Source organism: Haliotis rufescens, unplaced genomic scaffold (genome assembly GCF_023055435.1).
Source record: "Haliotis rufescens isolate VD_foot unplaced genomic scaffold, xgHalRufe1.0.p SCAF_76, whole genome shotgun sequence".
Lineage (NCBI taxonomy): Eukaryota > Metazoa > Mollusca > Gastropoda > Lepetellida > Haliotidae > Haliotis > Haliotis rufescens.
In genome coordinates this window covers 1,642,862-1,668,785 of record NW_025964368.1, presented here as the reverse complement: position 1 = coordinate 1,668,785, position 25,924 = coordinate 1,642,862, and the positions used below count along the sequence as shown (strand labels likewise).

Sequence of the window (25,924 nt, the reverse complement as noted above, 5' to 3'; positions counted from 1 at the left end):
CAGGTACTGGCACCAGAACTTCTGCCTTTTATGGCAGCACATGGACCCGGTTTGATCTTCCAACACGACAATGCCAGACCCAACACAGCAATTTTGACAAGGAATTTCATTCAGAATGTGGGAGTCAACGTCATGGACTGGCCGTCAAGGTCTCCCGACCTCAATCCCATCGAACACGTCTGGGATGCTCTTCGCAGAAGTCTGCGCACTCTCCAGAACCAACCACAGAATTTGCAAGACCTTGGCGTCATTTTGCAGCAACAATGGCGTCGTCTTCCCAATCATGTGTTCACAAGTATCACAAGGTCCATGCGGAGGCGTTGTGTGGCAGTTGTCAAAGTACATGTTGGCCATAGACGCTACAGAACTTGTGTGCCATCAGATTCTCGTGCTTGGTTTCCACCGTTAATTAAAATCCTTCTTTGGACATTAATGATAAAAAATTACCTTCTCTGATACATTTGTCCGTTGTATATCATATATGGGATTACTTTAAAAATGTGAAGTTTTTAATTTGACTCAGTATATTTCCTTCACGTTTCTGAAGTATTTCGTTTTACTTGTAAACAGCAGACGTTAGTCAAAATTAACATATCGTTTTTCGTTTAAAGAAATTTAGTAAACGTGCTATAGCGTCACTTGATTTTCTGGCCCAGCACCTGTCTGGTTTGTTTGCATTCCACCGTAGCAAGGCATGAATACGGATAAATGGCGTCAGGCAACAACCAACCACGTACTTGTTATACAAACCATGTGAGTGGCAGGCGCTACCGGCAGGGCAGGACATGCTTATCCTTTTCACAAACATCTGGTGTCCTCACTGATTTTCAGTGATCAATTCATGCAATTGTCACCGCTATTTTGCATTTTACGTCCAGTGGGATCTGTTTGTACTCAAGACTTAATATGCTCTGGTGTCTCAAGTTTTATATTATATACCTGCCCTGTATGTGTATATAAATTACACGTCAGATGTCCGAATAGATCCCCAGTACAGCTCTTGTCGTGAGGCCCGACTTGTGTGAAGATATTTCAAACCCAGGTGCCAGCTTCCATTTTGCCCAAACCTTCATTTTAATTTTGATCTAGAAAAACATATTTCATGCACAAAACTCATGTTGCTTTTTTAAATTGCTTTCAATTGTTTCTTTTTTAATGCCTTCCCTCCTGAATTTGTATAATGAATGGTTCTGTACTGTTATAATATGTGTATATGTAACAAATGTTGTACAGAAGTGAGACCTAAATAGACTATTGTCTGTCTGTTTGTCTTGACTGATTGCGAATCATTGTATGGGGACAGCGTGGGACGTTTTTTATATAAAACGTCATAATCAGAAAATTACTTGAAGATTGGGACAGTTTGCTCATGATAATAACATTTTAAATCCTACGCGAGCAGGTTTTAGAAAAGAATTTTCTACTTGTGATAACATCTTTGCAATGCAAATGTTGAAATAATGAAAACAAAATTATATTCAGTTTTCATAGATTTCACTAAAGCCTTCGATATAGTATGGAGAGTTGGTCTATGGCATAAACTTCAAAAACTTGGAATAAAAGGAATTTTTTCACCCTGGTCAAGAATATGTACCACAACATCAAATCTAAAATTACCATTAATAACCAGTTCTCTGACGATTTCATTTGTCTTGATGGTGTACTGCAGGGTGAAAACCTTTCCCCTCTCCTATTTTCATTATTCCTAAATGATCTTGAACAATATCTGCTGAACAATGAATGTAAAGGTGTTGACCTTGTAAATCTGATCGATACCAACCTAACTGTGTCTTTCTAGGTCCTAATACTGCTCTATGCTGGTGATAATAAATGATAACTCTAAAGACCTACAAAAATAGTTACATCAGTTTTCCGACTACTGTGCTTTACGGAAGTTAGAAACAAATCGTAAGAAACAAATCCGTTAATCACATAATCAAGAAAGACCTTAACCTATGTGTTCACTGCCATAAGATATGTTTAAAGTGATTACATTGATTGATGACCCGTGAAGATTCCGGGGTAGAATAGGTCTTCAGCAACCCATGCTTGCCGTAAAAGGTGACTAGGCTTGTCGTAAAAGGCGACTAACGGGATCGGGTGGTCAGGCTCGCTGACTTGGTTGATGCATGTCATCGATCCCAAATGCGTGGATCGATGCGCATGATATTAATCACTGGATTGTCTGGTCCAGACTCGATTATTTACAGACCGCCGTCATATAGCTGGAATATTGCTGAGTGCGGCGTTAAACAACAAACCAACCAACCAACATTGATTGATGCCAGGTTTCAGTCGTAAAGTGTAAATATTCAAAAGGTTTAGGTGACACAACAGTTAGGCACAAAGCGGTTTTAGGTCACCAGTCAGTTATACGTCATGTGATCGAGGGCTTATACGATTATACGAGGTCCTTCTGTCAAGCAGCATTCCAGCAGCTCCAGCCTTTGGTGTCTACATTTCACAACTATTGAGATACAATCAAGCGTCAGACGGCTCTTGCTCAAAATGTGTTGGTCAGACACGTTGTGTGGCTTGTTCAGATGTACATTTGAGTTGCTGGCAGAAGTACGGCTGTGCGGGGTTCGGCAACAAACGCTTGTTTATACAAATTGTGTGCGTGACGGTGCTACCCTTACAGCAGGGCGTGTTTACACTTTTCGCAAATACCGTGTGATCCTTGCATATAGGTTTCACCACAATATTGAAGCAATTGCACGACTGGAGACACCGGATTCCCACATTCTATTGAAACTGAACGTTTAAACCATTTTTTTTATTCTGGCCGCACCACGCCCGTGTTCGTGGATTTCACTAAAGTAGTAAACTCGAAGACCGGTTTTCCTCGCACATTAAGTTGGCACGGTACAGGCCTCGTGTTCTGTACTGTTCAATGCAGCGATTATATAACCAACTCACTCACCAACTCATTGTTCCCTGAAAACCTATATGATACATATGGCGCTACCGTAGCTACGATTGGAAAGATCGAATCCCACCTAGTAACAAGAACTTCCTCTTTTGTGTTAGTTGCATTCTCCCTTCCTTTCTACTATATATAGAATACGACTTTGAAATATAACAGGGCAATATCAGTAATATACAATTGACTACATAACTATATATCGATATTTTTCATTGTTGATGTAATGTAAAAACAGTCTTTATGATTTACACTCAATTCAATGAACGGACTTCTTCTTCTTTTTCTTATTATTATTATCATTATTATTTACAGACTATCCTGGCACAATCAGGCTGGTTAGGTTCATCATCAGCTCAGTGCCCTTGCCCCCTCTACACGCTGCCCAGACAGCGAATGGGAAGGAAGCATTGTGTAGTCAAACCCACCCAGAACTTTTCGGAGAATGTGAAGACTCCCCAACACTGCAGCCTTCTGCATTACCCAGAGTGTCAAAAGGGTTGTATTCCTAGTAGCAAAGCCGGGTACTCTCCCAATCTCAGTCAACGGCTTGGGAGGTACCAAACCTTAAGGCATATTATTATTGACTTAATGGTTGGTGTAGTTTGACAGTAATCAAAACAAAACAATACGTATGATTATGCTGTTTATTACGTCACATATCAAGCTGTGACATCATGTTCAAGTTCCATTCCTGGATATACTACTTCCTCTTGGCATCTTCGGTACTTTTAATACAGTTCTTCAAGACACACATGTAAAAACATGCTCCCTTGTCCCTATGCTTCTCTAAGTAGATATCACCTTCTTACTGGGATTTTAGATGACCAATGTTGCCTTCAACATTTAACACCATCAATGACGTCATTCCCGTAGTTTCTTCTCCATAGGTTTAGTCAGCAATAAAGATCACAAACTTTTATGTCATGTTTCCTATCATCCGTCCAAGGACAGAGAGTTGACCATGACCAAACCAAACCAAAAGATAGCATTAATGGTAATAGAAACAGAAGCTGTAGTAGTAGTAGTAGTAGTAGTAGTAGTAGTAGTAGTAGTAGTAGTAGTAGTTTTAGTATGTTGTTATGCTATGATAAAACATACTGGAAACTAGCCACGGGTATAGAAAAAGGCAACTTTATAATATGATTGCCAAGGAAATCAAGGAAATCAAACAAACTCCATAGCGTAAGACACAGGAACGAAATTGAGAGAAGACATTTGTCAACGTAGCTTCTTGTCTAGTTTCAGACAAATATGACAACAAACAAATTAAATCTATTTGCCTGCACAAGCAAAGTGCAAAGGTTTAGTACTAGCAGTAGCAGATGCTGATCATTTCTGGTTTCTGTCTATGGTGTTTCAGAATGAAGATCGTTAACACATTGTGCTAAACTACCACTTGTAGCAACATCAGTGGCAGCACCTACATCAGAATCAGTAACATTGGTAACAGGACAGTGGCCCGTTGTGCCCGAAGAAGAACACTTTGTGTCCTTCTTTGGCGTCCTGACTCTCATGAAACTGAGTGAAACGTCCCCATCGATCACTCCAGTCTTTGTGGCAAAGTCTACCTCACACCTGCAACAGAATGATTTGAAAACACTTATTGGCACATTTTTTAGACTTGTATACGTGGTTTAAATATTTGGAAAGACATCAGCCAACACCTTGGGAACACCTTGGCAATATCTGTAACATCTGGGTATGATTTTAAAAGTTAATATGTTTGGAGTACACGTGTGAACACTATGTGATGATTTTAGAGTGTAAAAGCCATATTATGTACACAATGTAAGGGTGTACAATCGCAGGAGACCTAAATTCAGAAAACTATCAAAATAGTTTGTCAAATGTACCTGTAGATACTATCACCAACCCTGAAATTTGGATTTTTTACTTCCTTTCTTCCTCTTCCGTCCTTCTCTGGATATTCCTTCACACAAACTGACAAAGCAAAGCATTTACCAGATACGGACATCTGTGAAATGTGAGGTGCTTAATATACTCACATTTGACCATTGATAAGAAAGCTCTTCTTCCTGGCTTGAATATATTCTCTGTAGCTTTGCTCATAAGCGTGACTGTCGGTGACATTACACAGAGTCCCACGAGGGTGTATCCATGACCATGTCCAGTCCCCTGTACACGAGGTGCTGAGATCTTCATCTGGTTCCTTCTCCTCTTCCTCATCTTCCACTTCCACCCGAAGCTGTCCATCTTCGTCACTCGCTTCAGAAGGCTTCTCTGAGACTTTCTTTGTTTCAGTAGGACCAGTCGCAGTACTAGAAAAATATCTTGAGACTTGAGCCACATTATTTGTTTTTGGCCATGTCTTTGTTATATCCACCTGTGGACAACTGATGTATGTCAGTAGAAGCTTGAGCATTTCTTCCCTGGTTGACACTATGATTCTTGTTGATTGCTATAGCTTTAAGGGTTTTGACAACCAATTCTTTCTCCTCATCATTCGTTGGATTTATTCCAATACGTCGAAGGCAATGTAATGGTTGGTTTGCCCCAACATCATGAGAATGATTGCACCTGTATGAAGTACTGCAGGTTCCATGAAGGAATGCTTCACACACATGGAGAAATCCGCATTCAGCCTTGTTGCAGCCCATTGGTTTGTTGTAGTAATTACATATTCCTGGAACAGTAGTGGAATTCCTATATCTTAGGAAACGCAGGACATCGATTTCAATTTCAGTTTTGAATGTTTGCAGCAACGATTTTCTCATAACCTCTTTGTTGTGTTCTGTGTACATGTCGTGACCAAAGATGCATTTCTTTCCCTGTTCTTGCATGTCACATTTATTCAACATGAAATATTTGCATACATGAAGGCTCCCGCAATCTTGTTTACATGATCCCACACGCTTTGAATGTTGCAGACACAGGAGTAGATTTGGATGTCCAGTCACATAAAACTTGTCCTCAGCAAATGTATCCTCGACTTCACCATCTTCAATCATTCCCTCCTCTCTATCAGTGTTTCCTTCTATTTTGAAAACGTTGTCATAATGTTTCAGGAAGCCATACAATGTTTGCGAGTTCGAAAAATTGATATACCTTTTTTGGTGTAGAGCTTTTCTCAGACTTGCTAAATCAACTTTGCCGGGGAAATCTACACACACTGTTCGGAGAATCAAACTAGCCAGGTCTTCTTTCTCTGTTGTGCTTGACGATTTCAATTTCTCTTCTGAATCAACTGGTTTAGCCATGCCGGTGTTTTCACCAAGGGTAACAGTAGTCATGTCATGGTTTACTCTGCTATCATTGCATTCCTTCATTCTGTCATCAATGTTTCCATTTTCATTTCTTTTTTTTAGTTTTCGTTTCTTCTTTGACCCAAGCTCAGCAGGTGACAGGTCCCTTCTGAACAGTTCATGTGGTTTGTGATACCCTGTGTTGTTTGAATGATCAACTCTTTCGTCAATATTCTGCTTGTATTTCATTCTTCTGAGTCCATCCGATGACCTGCTCCCATGTGGATCTCGAAAGATGCCTGATCCTTTTGAGTCATCAGAAGAAGGGTGCCTTTTTCGAGATCTACTTACCCTTACCCCTGGCAACCCATTCTGTTCATGTGAACAAGATCTGCTGTTTCTATCGGAATGTCGGTATTTTAAGCTTCTCTCACTGAATCTGATATCTGTGTCCTGTTCTTCCACAGTGTCCTTCCTGCTGTTCCTGCCTATGTCCTGTATGTCCCTTGGATGTCCATAATGTCTCCAGCCTGTCTCTCTCGTGGGACTTCCATGAGACATGACTACTTGTTCCTGATCTTGTATGTCCCTGTGCACCACCTCCACTCTTCGGGCATTGTCCGGTGCATGTCCGACCTCTCTCTCACCAACAAAGTGGCTTGTGTATATAAACCTCAGATCTGTACCAACGGCAAATATACAATCATGATGATTATGCATGTAAGATCGATTCTTGATTGTGACACGTCATGATAGTTGAAAGAGTAATGTTATCACAATAGCTGGGATATATAGAGAATGTGATGTGACATAGCATTTGAACCCAAGCCATCCTCTCGTCTGATCACTGCTAAGCTATTTACTACAGACTACCTGGTATATTAATACGTATACTGTTTGTTTTAACTTTACTCAAACTTCTCAAAACATTCACTTCATATTCTTTGAAACCCTTGTTACTTCACAGAATTACATCTACGGTGTTTTACAAGTGTTTGCCTAGAGAAGTTGTTCATAGATTTTGATTTTTATTGTTCATAACCATGCTGTGTTAAATGTGCTGGAATAATGAAATAAAAGTATTTGAAACCTTAAAGGAATTCACACTGTTTCAACATTCCTATAGAATAACAATGAGTGATATTAATATTCTTAATGAAAAAGAGCGACGGTGGAAGAGTTGACTTGCTTTTGCATGTGTTTTTGACTGGTTCCGCCGGTGGGACAGGATAGGCGCACTTTTCAGCGAACACCTGGTATCATGACTATTTGATAGTGATCATAAAATCATGCTCATGATATAGACGGAATCGTTCGATCGACTCTGCTTAAAGCAGTGATTCTTATGGATAGTGAAAGGGTTGTGTTGCTTTTATTGTTATGCGGGTGCAGGAAACCAAAATCAATCCGTGGTTCAAATCACCCTTGAGTGATCCAGGCCTCGGCTGAGTGTTTCCATCCTAGGCTCAGATCACTCCTCGAGGCTGAGATCACTCCGCATAGGCCCAAATCACTCACCGGGCTCAATGCAACCCACTTGCTATCTCAAATATCCATGTTTGATTTTATGTTCTGATATGTTTGTGTATACATTGATTGAAGGCGTATGTGGTTGGTGTTGTGGGGTGTGCATTTTGCTTGAATGACACATGTGCCCACCCCCAATGTTGTGGAGTCGCCTCTCACACATATGTATCCTAAACCGCCCTGTAAATGTGGTCCCAAATTCGACGATCAGTATCACTACATATTTATTTGTCCATTCTTTCATATATTGATTCATAGACACAAGCTGATGATACAGTCGGAATTAAACAGTGGACTAAGATTTCTAAGGGTTATAGTAAGGGTTCTGACGCTTTTATTTAAGACATTGCAAACAACTTTGTAGAACAAGTTGTGTTCTTATGTGTTTATATAAATGTTTATATCTTATTTTATTCATATTTAATTTTCTACATGATTTTATTTTATATGATATCTTTCCTTGCACGTGTGTATGTTTGGTTGAAACCAGACGGTAAAACAACATGTTTCCTTAAAACATAAAGGGAACAACTCCATGTGCATTATAGGAATCCCAAATGCCTAATTAATTCGTATGCAGAAACCATTCCAGATATCAATACTCATATCAATGCGTTCTACATGTGCATACATTTTACACATGGGATACCAACAAGGTCCCAGTTTTCTTGGAGCATATTGTTTCGCTCCATTTTGCCTTTTATATTTTCACAATGGTTGTTTACAACACGTGTATTGATCGATAACATCTGGTGTTCATCATTAATTTAATGTCAGGGCTTTGTCTTACATGAATATGTGTGCATGTCCTGGCCACAAATTTCAGCAAGAACTTGCTGATGTCGTTTAAATAATATTGTATTCAAGAAACAATAGTCACAAATAGTTACCGGAACTGACATCTAAATATTTGTATCTCCCTTTAAAATAACTTTGTGATAATGGAATGTATTCTCTCCGGGGAAACTCCTACAAGCAATATGATGCACTGCAAACACGAAAACGTCATTTTTTTCCGTATATGGTCATTGGACGGAAAAACGACGTTATTTGGACGTTTTCAAACCATCGTTTTTCCGTCCAAATAACGTCGTTATTTGACATCGGAATTTACTGGGAGAGAACGATACCGTTAAGCTCCTCCCTTTCTTGATTGACATTGTCAATCAAGCAACAGCGTCTACCGGTATTTCTACTTCTCAGATTTCATTGGTCAGTCCTCGCGTGTTAGATTACAGGACCGCGTTTGACGCTGCACTCGAAGCGCTAAGCGGAAGTACTGAAATCAATCGTTCTGCGCATGCTGATTACTTAATGCCTTGACCAAATTTCCGTTCTGTGCATGCGCGATTTCGCGTATTGTTTCCTAGATTTAATGTCACCACTATTTGACAATGTTTCATAAACACAGTCACGTGAAGGTTCGGAATCGTAACAAGTAACTCCATTTAAATTGAAGAGGATCCCCAGTGATATGGGAGATTCCAAGATGAAACTATTCTATGGCTATCTAGGCTGCCACCCAAACCGATCTAAACGGGACCCGATAGCTTATTGTATGCTATATAGTCATATAGAAGTGGACAAGAACTATACAATGTATTCCGGCCGATTGTTCTTGCATTTACTTATAAGTCAGGAAAATAGACTTAAAAGGGGAGTTGTTGAATGTAATTATTTTAATTATTAAATGTTGCCTATACACTAATCTGGACGAACTTCTCATTGTTCTGTTTATGTCATCCTATATACTATTAGTATGTTACCGTTCTAAAGTCAACCTCTCACATAACATTATATTGTTCATAGTATCAAAGTTTAATCAACAATATCAAGAGCAGCAATTTAAACCACTGATACACCCAAACACAAGGCTGTTATCAAGCGCTAGTGCAGACGTGATGCATCGTAAAAACTGTATCGTGATGTCTTCAGAAATTCAATTTATTATGCTACGAGATAGTACGGCTAACGATTGAATCACGGGGGAACGAAGACAATATCGCTAATACAGATATAACGTATTTGAATGTTAATACTAAAGACAAACAATCATTATTTTTGCAGTGACGATATAACACTTATACACGTTTATTGGTAACTTTCATCACTTTTGCTCTTCATTTTAATAACTGTGTTTTCACATATGTATGTAGCAATACCCGACAAGCATGTCATACATAATTATGGGGCAGTTTTCAATCTTGTACTGACTTAATCTGGTGTTAATGAGCGAAGTTTATTGGCTTGTGTGTAAAACCCCGTTTTTCTGGTAATCCTATTATTACTTAGTTTATTTCTATCTAATGACACCCTGTTTTCTGGATCATTGCTCCGTGACTATCCATAACAATTAAGATGAACATTCAGTTCAAGTAAATGAATGAGTTTGTTTTGACGCTACAGTCAGTAAAAAAAACAATGCTGTGATGTTTGATAACACACTCTTACCAGGTCGAACATCGTGGGTCCTCATTTTCTGCCTAAAGAGAACCATAGTTCATATGCTAATCCATCTGCGAATACCCTCCCACTCAAGATTACCTTACTTGTTGCTAAATCTATCATCTACCCCCCCCCCCCCCCCCCCCCCCATCTCATCCCCACGCCCCCAACCCACACACGCACGCACGCACGCACGCACGCAAACACGTACACACACACACACACACACACACACACGCACGCACACACACACACACAAACACAAACACACACACAAACAACGGACCTAAATAACCTGGACAGTAAATACTGCTGATAGCCTCTAGTCAACTCAGCCTCGCCACCGCAGAATGTTCGTCCAACTCTGCAGGGGGCATTCTCAGTGGCTTCAAACGCGCTGAAATGTTTTCGCCTTGCATCCAAGATGGTGGACAAGTGAAATCGTATGAAATTTGGCTATTTTAGGTCCTATCTCTTTTTTGATTACCCAATAAAGTCAATTCATAGTTACACGGTTGTGAAGTAGCTTCCAACTTTATAAGACTTATTCATCTCATTCCAAAAAAGCTACTCGCACTCACATAAAGTTGTAGTTATTATGTCACTGTTTTATTTCTTTAAAAATATAATACATGTTCAACAATAACAATTAAGATGAACATTCAATTTCCGATATAAGTAAATGAATAAGTGTGTTTTACGCCACAATCAGTCAAAGACCAACGTTGTCCGGTCTGATGACACACAATCTACCAGGCAGCATATTGTGTACACCCTATCCCCATTGAAGTCTCCACTGTGGGTATTCCTGGGGACGAAAAGGCCCCATGTACCTAGGAATTTCATCAATACATTCATGCGCGGCATTCTCTGCCTAAAGAAGATCATATAGTTAACATGCTTATCCAACTCGAACTACCATCACGCTCAAGATGAATGTTTTATGTAACATCCAACAGGCCCACATTTACGCACGCACGCACGCACGCGCACACACATATTTGGATTTACCAATCCCTGAATTGAGAAGACGTGCGCTACGAAGCTCCTCCAAGTCATCATCAATATCCGTATATGTCTGTGATATCATTACCTATCCAAAGCCGAATATACATTTATTGTGCTTTCTTGACAACAAATGTTATAAATGGGATAACACTTTCGGAGTAAAGTACAGATTCTCGTACTTTCTTGGGTTGAGTCCCGTCCGGGATTTGAACCCACACTGTGAGTGGGGCACCCAATCGCCAGAACACAAAGTTGGCAATCTAACCCAGCCACCGAACCAAAAATGTTAGTCCAGATGACGTATACTTTGTGTTCTCCTCTGACAAGAGAAAAATGGCACGGCTTCTATGGCCGAAAGCTTTGAACCAACAATGCCTTTAAGAAAGTTGTCAACAGTAACACACATTATATTTGGATACCACTTTCTCAGTACACTACATATTTTTAGGGTGGAGATAATAGACGTTGATGGTTGATTATAAATGGACAAATTAAAGCCAAAACTTAACTTATGAATGATTGGTAATGGGAAATGGACAATGGGCAAACGGGAGGCGGGTAAAACAGCGCCAGTTATCTGTTGGCTTCCCTTGTTGCGTTCCCTTCTTTGCTATCTTTTTACTTTTGTTGTTTTTACAGGTACAAATATATGTTCTCTGCCTCATAGCATTTAATAATATTCACCTGATGAAGGAGAAAGTATATATTCCGAAACGCAGTATTCCTCCGTTGACATCCATAAATATTTTTCCTTGTGTGTATCAGTTCTTAATGCCCTTCAAAGACTCAATCTAGCTTTCTTTTTAAATGTGGTGATATTTGCGTAGAATATAATATGGTCATGCCTATATACATTTGGGTCCTTGTCTACATAAGCATTTAGACATACAATTTAGAGCTAAGGACATTGCTAATTCTGCAGGAATGAAGTACACGTCATAGCAAGCTGTGATCTTTATTCATACTTCGATATTCGTAATGGAGATCTGTAACTGAAGTTTACCGTAATCTTCCGCAACTCTCACCTCCTGACCAGTTGAACGTCTTAGTGCATTCAGATGCCATTGTAAAATTCCAGGCTGCCCCTCTTTCTGTGATGTTTTGACGGATGAAATCTATTGCGTTATAATACTCTATGTTTGCTGATATATAATATGTACATGGTGTAAAATATTTACGATATTTTAAACGTGTAATTCGATGCATATGCAATGCAACGTGAACATAAGTGCGGATGCACGAAGGCGGTTATAGTCATAGTTATACTGCGATGGATGTAGGGGAATGGTGGGAGGATGGATTATGTATGAAAGCATGCGCATGGATCCATGCTGGCTGACGTGGACATAATGGTGGGGAAAGAAGAATGTGAATCTTTTGTTTCACTCACTTATAGTGTTTTCTTTCACTCAAATACTGTTTTACGCATTTTAATGACTGAAACTGTAGTGACTCAAAGGTCATACTGGCCGGGCTTTTAACATATCTACCCCAACTACATACGTAGCCATTTTTATGGTGTACAATTCACACACACACACACACACACACACACACACACACACACACGCATTAATTGTTTTATTACATGTATCTTCGAGAGTCAGTAAGAAACTAGAAATAACTTCCTTTGTTCTGTAAACCTCACCAAGTTTCAGCTTTCGCCTCTTCCTTTGTGGACTGAGGTTTCACATTTGTAAAATGATCTCTCTTATCTGTCTGTACCATCAACTTAACTGCCCTCACCCCCTGCAGATTTCCCGTCCCATATTGCCAAGCAGGTGACCCACAAGGAGGAATACCGCCCTCCCTCAGTCCAGTGATACTGTGCCTAGTACAATATGTTGGGGATACGTAGCCTTGCTGTGGGCAAACATTTTGTAACAATTTGGCAAACTTTGATATGTAAACAGCAAATATAATTCAGTTTTATTTCAACAAAAACGGACAAAATCGGATCCTACTTATTTTGTGGATACCATAACAATAAATCAAGCCAATAGATCGTTTGAGCTGGCATGAATATAAAAAAAATAATTAGCAAGTCGATAGTCATAATTCCCTCTGTTGGTCCCACGTGAAATGTTCTTCATGAATAGAATAGATGGCTGATAGACGTTCGACCGAATAATATCATTTGCTAACTTCAACTGTTCATCTAATTTCCATGAATGTATGTTACATAGTTCATATGTTCATGGGCTTCTTCACTGAATGTATAGTGTGGAGGACTACTTCACTTGAGGATAAGTAACATAAATAATGATGATAATTATGATAGTATTGCCATTATTATTCTTTCAGATTATTAAAAAAAAGTTATTATGTTTTCATAGAGAGAAAGAGGTATGGAGATTGTGAGATTATTTTTAGCATCGGAATTGTTAACATAATTCTTAAAGATATTATGTTTTGTTTGTTTGTTGTTTAATGCTGCACTCAGCAACGTAAGGATATTAAAACATTAGATTTAGGTTCAGTTGTATTTTTATATTTGTATCATTTTGCAAATGTTACAGAGACCTGATAAGGGATATAATAATGTATAGTCGCTATTCTTAAAGTAAGAATATGTTAGATTTATCAACCAGAAATATTGCCAACAAGAGGATAATCATATTTCATGACACTATTCAACGTCGAAGTCAACGATATTTGTGTATGTTATTGCTACATGACACGAATACGTCATGATAAAGCAATTAGAAATTGGCATTTGATGACATAAGATAGCTACGCGATGTTGCTGGAGAATCCGAAAGTGAGAGTGATATGACAATTGGTATTGGGAGAAAAGGTACAGATGATTGACGAGAAAATTGTGAGAATATGCGGGACCAAACTCAAATCCTAAAATGGATTTATCTAGCATGGCCGCTGTCGGATTCTATTCAAGGAATCATCATTATTTAAGTACGGGTAAATATTGTAAAGCGTGTATTTTTTCCTAATTTAACACCCTCAAAGAGGCTGTACGTAATGTTGATATCTCATATAGAAATAAACATGTCTCTGGCGTTGTTTATCGTACAATAAACAACTCCCACTCGTCGTTTGTTTCTTAATTACATGACCACATACACTAACATTATATCTTTTCATGTGTATCGGTCAACAAAAGCAACATAAGCATTTCCATTATCATGAGAAACCCTTGCCAAAATGAGCGCCAACTGCACCATTGCGACAGCATCAGGGGCATGTTTCATGATTCATCATAATAAATGATGACATTGGATGCTCGCAAAAACGCGAGCTCATTCCGATCCACTAGTGGCACCCGCCAAAAACACATCCAAAGGCAAGCCAATTGTTCACCCGAAAAGGCAGAGAATTGCATCTAACATCATTTTTGTCATTGATACGTCAAACCTTGAAATGCCGTCTACACAAAGCCCAAGCCAGGACCCAAATCCTTCAAACCCGGCCAAAGTTCTGTTAATTACATATATTTCCCCCTAACCTTAAATAATCTATACAAGTTCCGAAGTCAATCGTATTTACCCGTATGAATCGTCTTATGTTATTTATTGCCGATAAACAGAATATGCGCACTTTCTGAAAGTACTGTGTGATAAGTCACGCACCAAACCTGTACTCTCGATATACATGCTGCTCTTACTTAAAAAAGAATATCGGGTTAACAAGATACGTATATTAAAGTACCATGCTTTCCTGATGTGCTCTCATTCTAATTTGAAATAATGGCATAAATAGTTACCACTCATCTTTCAATATTTTTCAAGGTTTGGTTAATCACGAACATATTTGAATATGTACAACATCTATACTTACTTATCTTTATACTTAAAGGCATCAGGTTTGTCTGTCATAAGACCCCGAAACAAATATGTCCAACACAGCCCAATATTTGGCTCTTGGCTCCTTGTTCTTATATTTTATAACTATTGTTTAAACAACTGTTTTTTTCTGTAAAATATGTTCATTTCAGAAATTAGATGTTATTCTAGCATTAGGTCTGTGGTACGTTTACTGCATCAGCATTACATTAGAACGATATTACATTATATAAATCTATACAGAGGAAATACTTAACATTTATCTTTTAAGGAAGAGTGCAGGACAACTTGCTTTATACATATAAATGTGGACATATATGTATGGACATTTGGATGATACAGATATACCTCCTTAAAGATAGTGTTCGTAGATGACTGTAGAAAGTGGAATAATTATGTGAGTAATCGGGTTAATACCACGTTCAGCAATATTTAGCCATATTGCGATATTGGTTTCCAACATACAAGACGGACCATGAAATTATGACTTGAATTTGGACCTGGCTTTCTGGTGTGATGTAACACCCCAGAATCTCCGGTAGAAAAAGGGCTCAAAGCACGAATTAAGATCACGAGATGATACTGATGTATGCATCTGGACATATATTTGTGTAGTATTACTACCTTAATTCATCAGTATATATGTATTTTGCATAAAAGGATATTATAGGATCGACGCTGGCATGCGCACATAACCTATTCACCAGTGCTGTAATATTTCATTTCTTCTGACACATATCGACACGAGAAACTATAATTTAAATTTAAAAGGAGCCCAAGTGGGATGGAAATTTCAGTCTGAACCTGTTGAACAAGGCTTGTTTCATTTTGGGCTATAGCACTGCCGCAAGGCCTGGGCGGAAGGGAACACCTGTTTGCACCCATCAGATACCAATCACAACTTCTCTCTCCAAACGAAAACAAAATACGAAAAATGTCGGAAGTGTATCCTTCTAATTTTCTATTTAGATACATGTTTTAACTTTATAGTAATTATATGTATCTCATGTATTATTGGTATCTGTGATGCTGGTACCGTTTTGTTGCCATTGTGTAGCTTTTGTGGAGTTATTATGAATATCAAATACATGTCTTGAAATATGGACTTGTGAAAGAACTCATCATTGAATCATTTGCATTTAAATTAATGCATATACCATTTACTTGGCGTGTATGGACATATTATCCATCTACTTATACACACTTATTATGGACATATACAGAATTTCATTGTACCTTATTATTTAAAAAAATACCCGTGAAGATCCGGGTTAGAATAGGCATTCAACAACCCATGCTTGTACGAAGGCGACTTGGCTCGCTGACTTGGTTGATGCATGTCATCGTATCCCAAATGCGTAGATCGGTGCTCTTGATGATAATAACTAAATTGTTTGGTCCAGACTGGATTATTTACGAACCACCGTCATATAGCTGGTATATTGCTGAGTCAAACAAAATCTATATAATTATTAAACACCTTCCAACAAAGAGAAATTAAACTTATATTTTCTAAATATTCTATTATATTTATAACATAATTTGATTCATAATTTAATTATTGCGTACGTTGCTTTCTTCCCTGTCATTCAATGTGCATGTTCAAACCCCTAAACTTTTAATATTTCATTTTTCATAAATGGCTACGTTAGTGAGTTGCCTAGATCTCTCGTTACCTACTCACAAGAATATATTAAAATAATTTGTTTTACTATCATATTTCTGTTTATCTAATTCATACGAAATTGATAATTCATTTATCATAGTATAGATCATATTCGTGTATACCACTATCTGATGCTAAGGTTTTATTTCAGAAAATATAATTAATTCAAAATGTAGAAAGATACACAATTTGCCATTATTTGACTTTTAAACTGTACAAAGTATGATATAATGATGAGAATGCCTGTAACGGGTAGTATTTAAGAAAGAAATATTTGTCGAGAAGTCCCATTTTTCAGATATGCCCTTCAGTAGTATTATTGTATATCTCCAGAGAGAGGTTTACATTGTAGTTCTTATTATTTGTGGATAATTCAAAAAGCAACATAGAAAATACATATGCTACCATGACGAAAGAATACAGAGTATACATAACTCGCAATTCTATATATTCAGCAAACAGCCCAAAACCGAAACTCCACAACATATCCGATTACACTGATTAAGGCTGCCCCAGTTCTCCATGCGATACTGACGCCCGTTCGTCTCCCAGACCATACAGAATAAATTTAAAAGGAATCCAGCTCAAGTCTAGAACGATTTGGCAAGCCTAGATTGCCTTAATTCTATCCATGAAAGTAAGCATTAATAAAAAAATATTGTTCTTGTCTGCTTCAGATTATATTTTGTAGATACTTATTTTAACTAGGAAAATTGTACTGACACCGGCGCTGTCCCTATTGAAGCTATTTATAAGAATTTCGAATTGCCGTCCATTGTTCGATGTCAATACATCGATGACAAATGAGGATATCATAAAGTAATCGTTGATGCCGCGCTACACTTTGATAAAAATTATAATCAAGTTGACTGGTGTGTACATTACTACAGTGAACATGTACATGATCATGCCCTAATAATCAAATGCCGTAATGTCAAATACTAATTTATTATTGTGTGATGAATTTAACTGGATCAGTTGTAACATGTGATATTAATATTCCATCAATTTCTTTCCTGGTTGGTCCATCCATGTCTACAAAATGAAAACAATACAATTAAAATGGAGCATAGAACAATTCTTAATTTCAGGCTAGAGCTGTGGAAATCTAGACTTTCCCAATCATTATAGACTTGAGTTGGTCTCATGTTTTACTTTATTCTCTTGGGTCAACGCCACAGCTCATACCATACACTAACAAGACCAGTTTGACCCCCGCCGGAGCTCCCGGATTTTGGTTATATCATCTAACATGGCCAACTCTGCTCTTAAGTAAACAAGAACCTAATCAGCGAGGGGTCCTTTATCATCCCTATGTGGCTGCTTATAAAAATCTGATATCTTTTCCCAAAGACCTGGTTAATAATATATTTTCTGCTGAATATTCGAAACAAATAGAGTGAGTTGGTACTACAAGTACATATGTATACGGTTCTATTTTAAATGACTGCAGCGCTCCATTATGAAAACAATTTGTTTTAACGCCGCTCTCAGCAGTATTCCAGTGATATATGACGGCGGTCTGTTGTATATGAAATATATGCAAATTGAATCTTGAATCTTGAAATTTTCGCAAATAAGTATCACATGCAGTATACAGTATATCAACTGCAATATACTGTATACAACATTCAGTATGTCGTGTGTCGCGAGCTCTGCGCTGGGCTGGAGCACACACTTCCTACACCTCTCCCTTCGGCAAACACATCACGAGGGTTGCAACGAGGTCACAGGTCAGGCGTGCACTCGTCAGTTGTCTAATACGGTCAAGAGTAAGATCTTCCGGAAGACCACTGCACTGGAGGTATGTGGATTATTGAGGAGGTACTACGTGTTTGGAACTGGGAGTTGAACACTAAGCACTTTTAGAGAAGAGCTCACAATAAACCGTTATGGACTCGCGGACGGACTTGTGTTTTCATTTCAAGACGTACATTTATCAGGTTGAACTTCCCAACTGTAACAATAACTGAGCTTTACGCCTTTTATACACATTTGGGATGGGGCGACAATGCGACAACGAGACATATTTTGACCTTGAAAATGTCGCGATACGGCATCGTCGCCCTTTTGTAAAATAAAGAAAAGGATTATCAAAGAGCGACAGTGCGAACACGCGACAATGCGACAAATGGCCAATTGTCGAGCTTTTGTTAATTTTGACACGTTTTGCTTGTTTTTGTAAAGGCGTCAATGCGACAATGCGACAACGAGACAATGTCCCTTCCATAGTAATCCGTGCAAATAAAACTGAGTTATTAAATAGAAGTCTGACATGCCAGTTAAAAGATAGAGTGTTGCATAGATCTTCAAGAAGGGTTATCAATAATGGGGCGGGTGATGAGTTCAACTGCATACGCTGTGATTAACAATAAAGCTCCGAGTCAATACACATTTTGTCAAATGTATGACATGTATTACGTGAATGAAGATATTGTTTATACTCGTCCATGTTTTTGACGGACAAAATAATTTACATGCTCGGTAAAAGTGAGGACGGGCATCACTGTGTGTTTCCGTGTTTTGTTCAGGTGAACATTTGACTTGTCCTTGCATGTGTTTGTGACGGGTGCCACTTGTGTGGCAGGATACGCTCACCTTTTCCCGAACACCCATTGGATTACCTGAACCACTTCGGATTTTTATCCCACATCAGTCTGATACACCATGATATAACTGAAATACTGAAATACTGTACAGTTAAAAAAGATGGTTAATGCGATTACCGTAGTGTGTTACTGCAACTGTTCATATTTTGTGCAGTGATGTTATGTAATATGTAAAAGAAAGCATATTCAATTATCCAATTGATTTGAATAGAATATACTTGCGACAGTGTATTTTATTAACGCCCCAAATCGTAATTTAAACACATAAAATAACAGATCACGCATGGTGCCTTGACTTACTACTAGATTTAATGGGCCACCCCGGAATAAAATAGTTCCCCCAAAGCGAGGAACATATGTTTTAGTATGTTTACAAGAAATATATTCCAAACAATATCCTCATTAGATGAGAAGATCTTTTACAGAATTACCTCAGTAAGTCAATTACAATGACAGAGCGTTGTAATACATTTACATCAAGTACAATACGTCAAAATGGCCGACACGATAAAGGTGACGGGAGATATTTGGCATCACTGATCAATTGGCCGATCATTGAAAGGTGATTGTGAAGATGTGTCAAATAGATACTAAGGTAAATTCATAGATTTCTGTAAATTGTCACTGCGACAGTTTGGATTTTTTTCGTGTTTTTTCTCTCTGGGATGGGTTGTAGCGAGGGTATCCTTAAATTGGCTTGCAACCACGCTTCTGTATGAATTCGTACCAGGAAATTCCAAGGGTTTTCCCCAGGAATGTGGAAGTAGTCAGTGTTTGCGCCTTTTCAAGAATACAGTCACGTGAAGAACGTCATGTGACCGACCTCGCGTCCAAGTCGTATATCTTGTAAACTTCACATTAAAAAATTAGTTATTGTTATAACCAAATGAAACACAACCCATTATCCGATAGGGTAACTGTACATAGCCGTTACCACAATAAACTTAGTAACATTGTTTGGTTTGACTTCTTGGCGCGTGTCTGAATTCCATTAACATGTTACATATCCTAAAACTAGCTTATCAGCAAATCTCGCTGCACTGCGCGCGACAGATACTAGAGCAAGGCATGCCAGAAATACGAAACCTTAAGCTTCCGAAAGGAAGCCTTGGATATCACGTGCGTCGGGGGACCAGCGCCATCTGATTGGGCGTTAACAGTTGTACAAGGCGGAGCAAAAAGCATCGTTTTTCCGTCCATTTTACGCTTGAAAAACTCGACCCTTTTCTGGACACTTTCTAGACGCTGACCAATTAATCAATTTTAATGAATTTTTAGTCGTTTTTCCGTCCATGACCATATACGGAAAAAAACGACGTTTTCGTGTTTGCAGTGATGCTTTGTCATTGGCCGGTCTCTTGTCACGCGGATTCTCGGGATCATTCCACTACTTTTCAATTCCTTCTCTGTGAGGCTCAGAGCTTATCAATCAACCCTCGTAATTGTATATATATGTGTGTGTGTGAGTGTGTGTGTGTGTGTGTGTGTGTGTGTGAGTGTGTGTGTGTGAGTGAGTGAGTGAGTGAGTGAGTGTGTGTGTGTGTGTGTGTGTGTGTGTGTGTGTGTGTGTGTGTGTGTGTGTGTGTGTGTGTGTGTGTGTGTGTGTGTGTGTGTGTGTGTGTGTGTGTGTGATACTTACAATAGTAGCGGTAAAGGGGAGGGGTTGGGAAAAACAGTTCGGCGTGGTGACCATTGATAGATTGATTCGGAAGTATACCAAGCTATCACCTATTGTTAATCTTTACGACTGACAGTGTAAATTTGAACAATGTTTTATTGAACACTATTATATATTTAATACTAATATTATAGTATTAATAATATCCTAGGATAACAGCATTCTAGAGTCGAGAAGTGACCTTATCCTCCTATACGGGTCTTCTTTAAGCATTATTCTACCAATATTTTGGTGAGTTTCACTCATTTCATCGACCCATTTTTGCAGCGTGATGTGATAACGCTAAAGCCAACCTTCACCTATTCCATATAGAAAGGGTGACCATTGTGCAAAACACTGTGGCAATTTAATATAAAATGAACTACTATTTAAGGCAAGAAATGTAAGTCTATGTGTTGTAGCATATGGTTACAATTCGTAAAACTTAGTCTAAGTGATGGTTATGCTTTATCGAAAGATTTGAAATCTCCTCCAGTAATACGTTGTGTTCTTCCTTAACTAGACGCTAGCTTTTGACAATTTCGCAGACCCTCACCAGCATGACTCACCTCTTCCTCTTCCTCTTCCTTGTCCTCGTCCTCGTCCTCGTCCCGGGCCTCGTCGCAGCTGCACCTCGTGTCTCCCCATAGTTGATGGTACTGACTAAGATCTGAGTCCACACCAGGATAGCTGTTGTCCCACTTATGTGTATGTCTGGTGTAATAATATCGCCACTGTCACAGTTGTAAATGTATCCAATGAAGCCACACTGATTGTCTGTTCAGTATGGATCACGTCAGGCTGATAACATTCCCTGAAACACAACGCTCTCGAATCCCAGTATCGTTCAGTATAGGACGGCGATAACTGTTGAGAGGTCATCTACGTACGCTGTTTATGTACACTTGTTTATTTATAGAGTTTTCGTGTCACAGATATCTATTCAAATATAGAGAATAGCATGACGCCACAGCCGCGCTGTGCAGCTTTCGTGTATTGAAAAGTCTTACCTCACTCTGCGGACGTGCGCTGAATAGCTTTGTGTCGTTAGACCTGAATAGCCACAAGGTTTAACACACAAGCTCGACAGATCCCAGGTGGTAGCATATTACTGTTCCAGGAAGAGGTTTTAGTCAATGTCTTTCCGTGAAAATCTTTTTAAGTACTACCACAAAACCGAAACCGAATGTAGGACATTTGTCAACATGACATCGTTGAGTTGTCTCCCTTAGGATTTTATCGAAAAAGATAAATTGACTCCAAACATTTTTGAAAAAAATAATTATGCTATATATTGTTGAAAGAATTATTGTCTGCCCCAAACAAATACATTGTTGCATTGGGTTTTTAAGAAAAAAATATTTTGGTCCATAGTTTTAATTGCAGCTGAAGCTAAAGAAATAACTGGTCTCGATACAAAATCCCAGCTCACCACCTGAATGAAATTATGTATACACTCAGCAGATGCATTAACACTAGCATACAAGTATTTAATATGCTAAAATACTATCTATGCGAGGATGTTTAACATTTCAACCAAGAATATACAACACTATCCGCAAAATAGTATTTGAACATGGTTGCCAGACATGCCGTTCAGGACCGCCTCCGTGGTCTTGTGGTAGAGCGTCCGCCCGGAGAGCGGAAGGTCCAGGGTTCGATCCCGGGCCGCGTCATACAAAAAGACGTTAAAAGATTGTACTTGTTGTTACCCTGTCTGGCGCTCGGCATTAAGGGGCTAAGCCAAGGACTGGTTGGCTCGGAGTCAGTATACTGTGTCTGAGTGGGGTATTCATGTTAAACTGCGGCATGGTATCTCAGTGAGCTAGCACTATAAATCGGCATCAGTCCGGACTAGTACAAGCAGCCACACACACACGCGACGTTAAACCCAATTTCACCTCATGATCACACACACACACACACACACACACACACATACACGTGCATGCACGTCGCTATATAAGTGCAATAATCTTGGACCCGACGTTAAACCCAATTTCACCTCACCTCACCTCACATGCCGTTCAGCTTCTAACAAGGAATATTTAACCTTTAGTGAGTCCGTGATTGTGGCTAACGCCGATATACACTGTATTTCAGTTACGTCACTTTTGTGTTTATTGTGGGAAGAGGGGCGGTCGGGTGGTTAAAGCGTTCGTTTGTCACACCGAAAGCCCGGGTTCGATTCCCCACAAGGTTACAATGTGAGGCCAGCGATATTGCTAGATTATTACCAAACGCGGCGTAAAACCATACTCACTTACTAACTATGGAGGATGGGTGTAGGTTTTAGGTGTTTATCATTTTCAGGAAGCCAAAGAACACGTGTATGAAAGAAAGACAATAAGTACAAATCACGGATTCGAACACAGGCTCTCTGCACGCCTTAGTGACGCAAATCTGCACAGCGAAAGCTGCGCCTTATAAAAAAAATACTATCCATCCGTGCCCCCTTGATGCTGAGATGGTTCTCGGAGTTACTCAACTCCTAGCTTGAACGTATGACTGAGTATCAACAGAATCGAATTTTACAAAGTTTTATTACCAGCAATCATCCACTGCGGTATACGTAATTGGTTATTAATCGGACTAGTCTTGTCGTAGGAGGCGACTAACGGGATCGGGTGGTCAGGCTTGCTGACTTGGTTGATGCATGTCATCGGGTCCTAATTGCTCATGCACTGTCCTTCGTTGACAGCTTTTTATTCAGTTTAAATATATGTATCATAAATGTAGCATAAATGTATCATAAATGTAACTTCTCGTCACGATATGTCTGAAATATTGCCCATGTGACGTTTAATAATAACTCACTCACTAACTCACTCACCTAATTGCTCATGATGTCATTCACTGGGTTGTCGGGTCCAGACTCAATTATTATTTACAGACCGCCGTCATATAGCTTGACTATTGCTGAGTGCGGCGCTATACAACAAACAAACAAACACATGGAGACCATGTAAACATTTTCGCTTACAGCGTTTGCCTTCTGGGTATTACGTTGAGTACAAAGTACATGTACCATGCTACGTGCATGATTGTCTGCTGTATATCTGCTTTCCTGCCGTTGTGAGGGTGTTTTTTAGGCGTTATCAGTAACCATTGATTGTCAACAGAGCGCAGATACTCATATGAGGATCAATACATTGTGTTGGGAGGGCGAGTTACCCTGTATTGGATCGCTGCATATGATCATACAGCGGTCGTCGTATAGCCCAGTGGGTTTAACCGTTACCTCGTCACGCCAAAGGTTCATGTTCGATTTCATAAAATGGTAAAATGCGTAAAGTGCATGACTGGTGTCCGCTGTGATAGGGCTGGATTATTGCTGAATACGTTGAAAACTCTACTCACCCACTCATGCATAATCATATATCACCAACACAGCAAATTATGTGGTGTTATGATCAAAATTGTTTTTTGTATGAACATTTTCCATGCAAAGAGAACTATGCGAAATGGTGAGCTCAAAATCCTTACATCCTTATTTGAAGGGGTCTGTAAATAACCGAGTCCAGACAAATTGTGAGCAACGTCCGAGGCCGTCGTAGTACGACGACGCGCAATCAACTATGTCACGTACATGTATGTCACGGAGCTTCATCGCCTGATCACCCGTGAATGTCCGGGGTAGAAAAGGTCTTCATGATCAGCAACCCATGCTTGAAGTAAAAGGCAACTATGCTTGTCGTAACAGGCGACTAACGGGATCGGGTGATCAGGCTCGCTGACTTGGTTGATGCATGTCATCGATCCCAATTGCGTGGATCGAGGCTCATGGTATTAATCACTGGATTGTCTGGTCCAGACTCGATTATTTACAGACCGCCGTCATATAGCTGGAATATTGCTGAGTGCGGCGTTACACAACAAACCAACCAACCAACTAACCATCGCATGATCACTTTAGTCGCATATGGGGGCACGGGCGGCCCAGTCGTCTAAGGCGCCGCGATTCGATGTATAGAGTTGCGTCCCTTGGGCACGCCAGAAACCTATGATTGTAGGTTCGAATCCCCTATTATGTTTCTAGGATTGTCAGCACCATACCCGTGCTCGTGGGTTTCACCGAAGTGGTAAACGTCTGAGACCTGCATCACTTCGGACTTCGGGCTCCTAATGTTGGAGGATAGCCCAAAGTGATGCAGGTCTCAGACGTTTACCACTTCGGTGAAACCCACGAGCATGGGTACGGTGCTGACAAACCTAGAAACATAATCGGGGATACCTGGATTCGAACCCGCAAACACAGGCTTCTAGCGTGTCCAAGGGACGCAACTTAGTCGCCTTAGACGACTGGATCACCCTTTTGAACCTCTCTGAAACACCCGATTCTCATGGTAATCCGATTAAGTGACAGATAGTGGAATTGGGGGCATATTATACCGCCAAATATCTCCGGGGAATAGACAATAAGAAATAGTTCGTGGCATAATTATATTTATTATTATTATTATTATTATTATTATTATTATTATTATTACACAGAAAATTACAACAAGGAGATACACATCCCCTGAGAATATTCGTTGTTTGCATCAACACGTGTGAAGAGCAACTTCCAAATGGGTGTGAGCATCCTCACACAGAACAGGTTGTCAATGCTAATAAATGTGAGGTGAAGGTATCAGGAGTAGTCTCCCTTGGACTATACCCAAGCAGAGGTTTTACAACCCATCATGAAACAGCATGAGCTTAGTTTTGTGAGTATCTATAATGCAGACCCGACGGATGTGGTGATATTAGGACTTGAGGTCATGACCAGACTAATTTGAATGCCAAGAACCGCAACTCTACACAAAATGTATTTCAAACATAATAAGGGTTCAAATACACAGACCCGTGAAGATCCGGGGTAGAATAGGTCTTCAGCAACCAATGCTTGCCGTAAAAGGTGACTATGCTTGTCGTAAAAGGCGACTAACGGGATCGGGTGGTCAGGCTCGCTGACTTGGTTGATGCATGTCATCGATCCCAATTGCGTGGATTGTTGCTCGTGATGTCAATCACTGGATTGTCTGGTCCAGACTCGATTATTTACAGATCGCCGTCATATAGCTGGAATATTGCTGAGTGC

General features: G+C 39.5%; 1 protein-coding gene across 4 annotated transcripts; it reads right to left on the bottom strand.

Moving 5' to 3' along the window:
• Positions 1–3,556: 3,556 nt before the first annotated feature.
• Positions 3,557–22,027, bottom strand: LOC124133113. Of its 4 annotated transcripts, XR_007219253.1 has the most exons (4): positions 21,852–22,027; positions 21,411–21,655; positions 4,933–6,809; positions 3,557–4,501 (listed from the first exon to the last, which is right to left on the bottom strand). XR_007219253.1 is itself a non-coding variant. In XM_048388675.1 (2 exons), the coding sequence occupies exons 1-2, from the start codon at positions 21,487–21,489 to the stop codon at positions 5,236–5,238; spliced, it is 1,653 nt and encodes a 550-aa protein (XP_048244632.1). In that variant the 5' UTR covers positions 21,490–21,845; the 3' UTR covers positions 3,557–5,235. The 4 variants fall into 4 exon arrangements, 1 of the variants encoding a protein (XP_048244632.1); XR_007219252.1 differs by lacking the exon at positions 21,852–22,027 and having other exon boundaries at positions 21,411–21,845; XR_007219254.1 differs by lacking the exon at positions 21,852–22,027 and having other exon boundaries at positions 21,417–21,845.
• Positions 22,028–25,924: the final 3,897 nt, after the last annotated feature.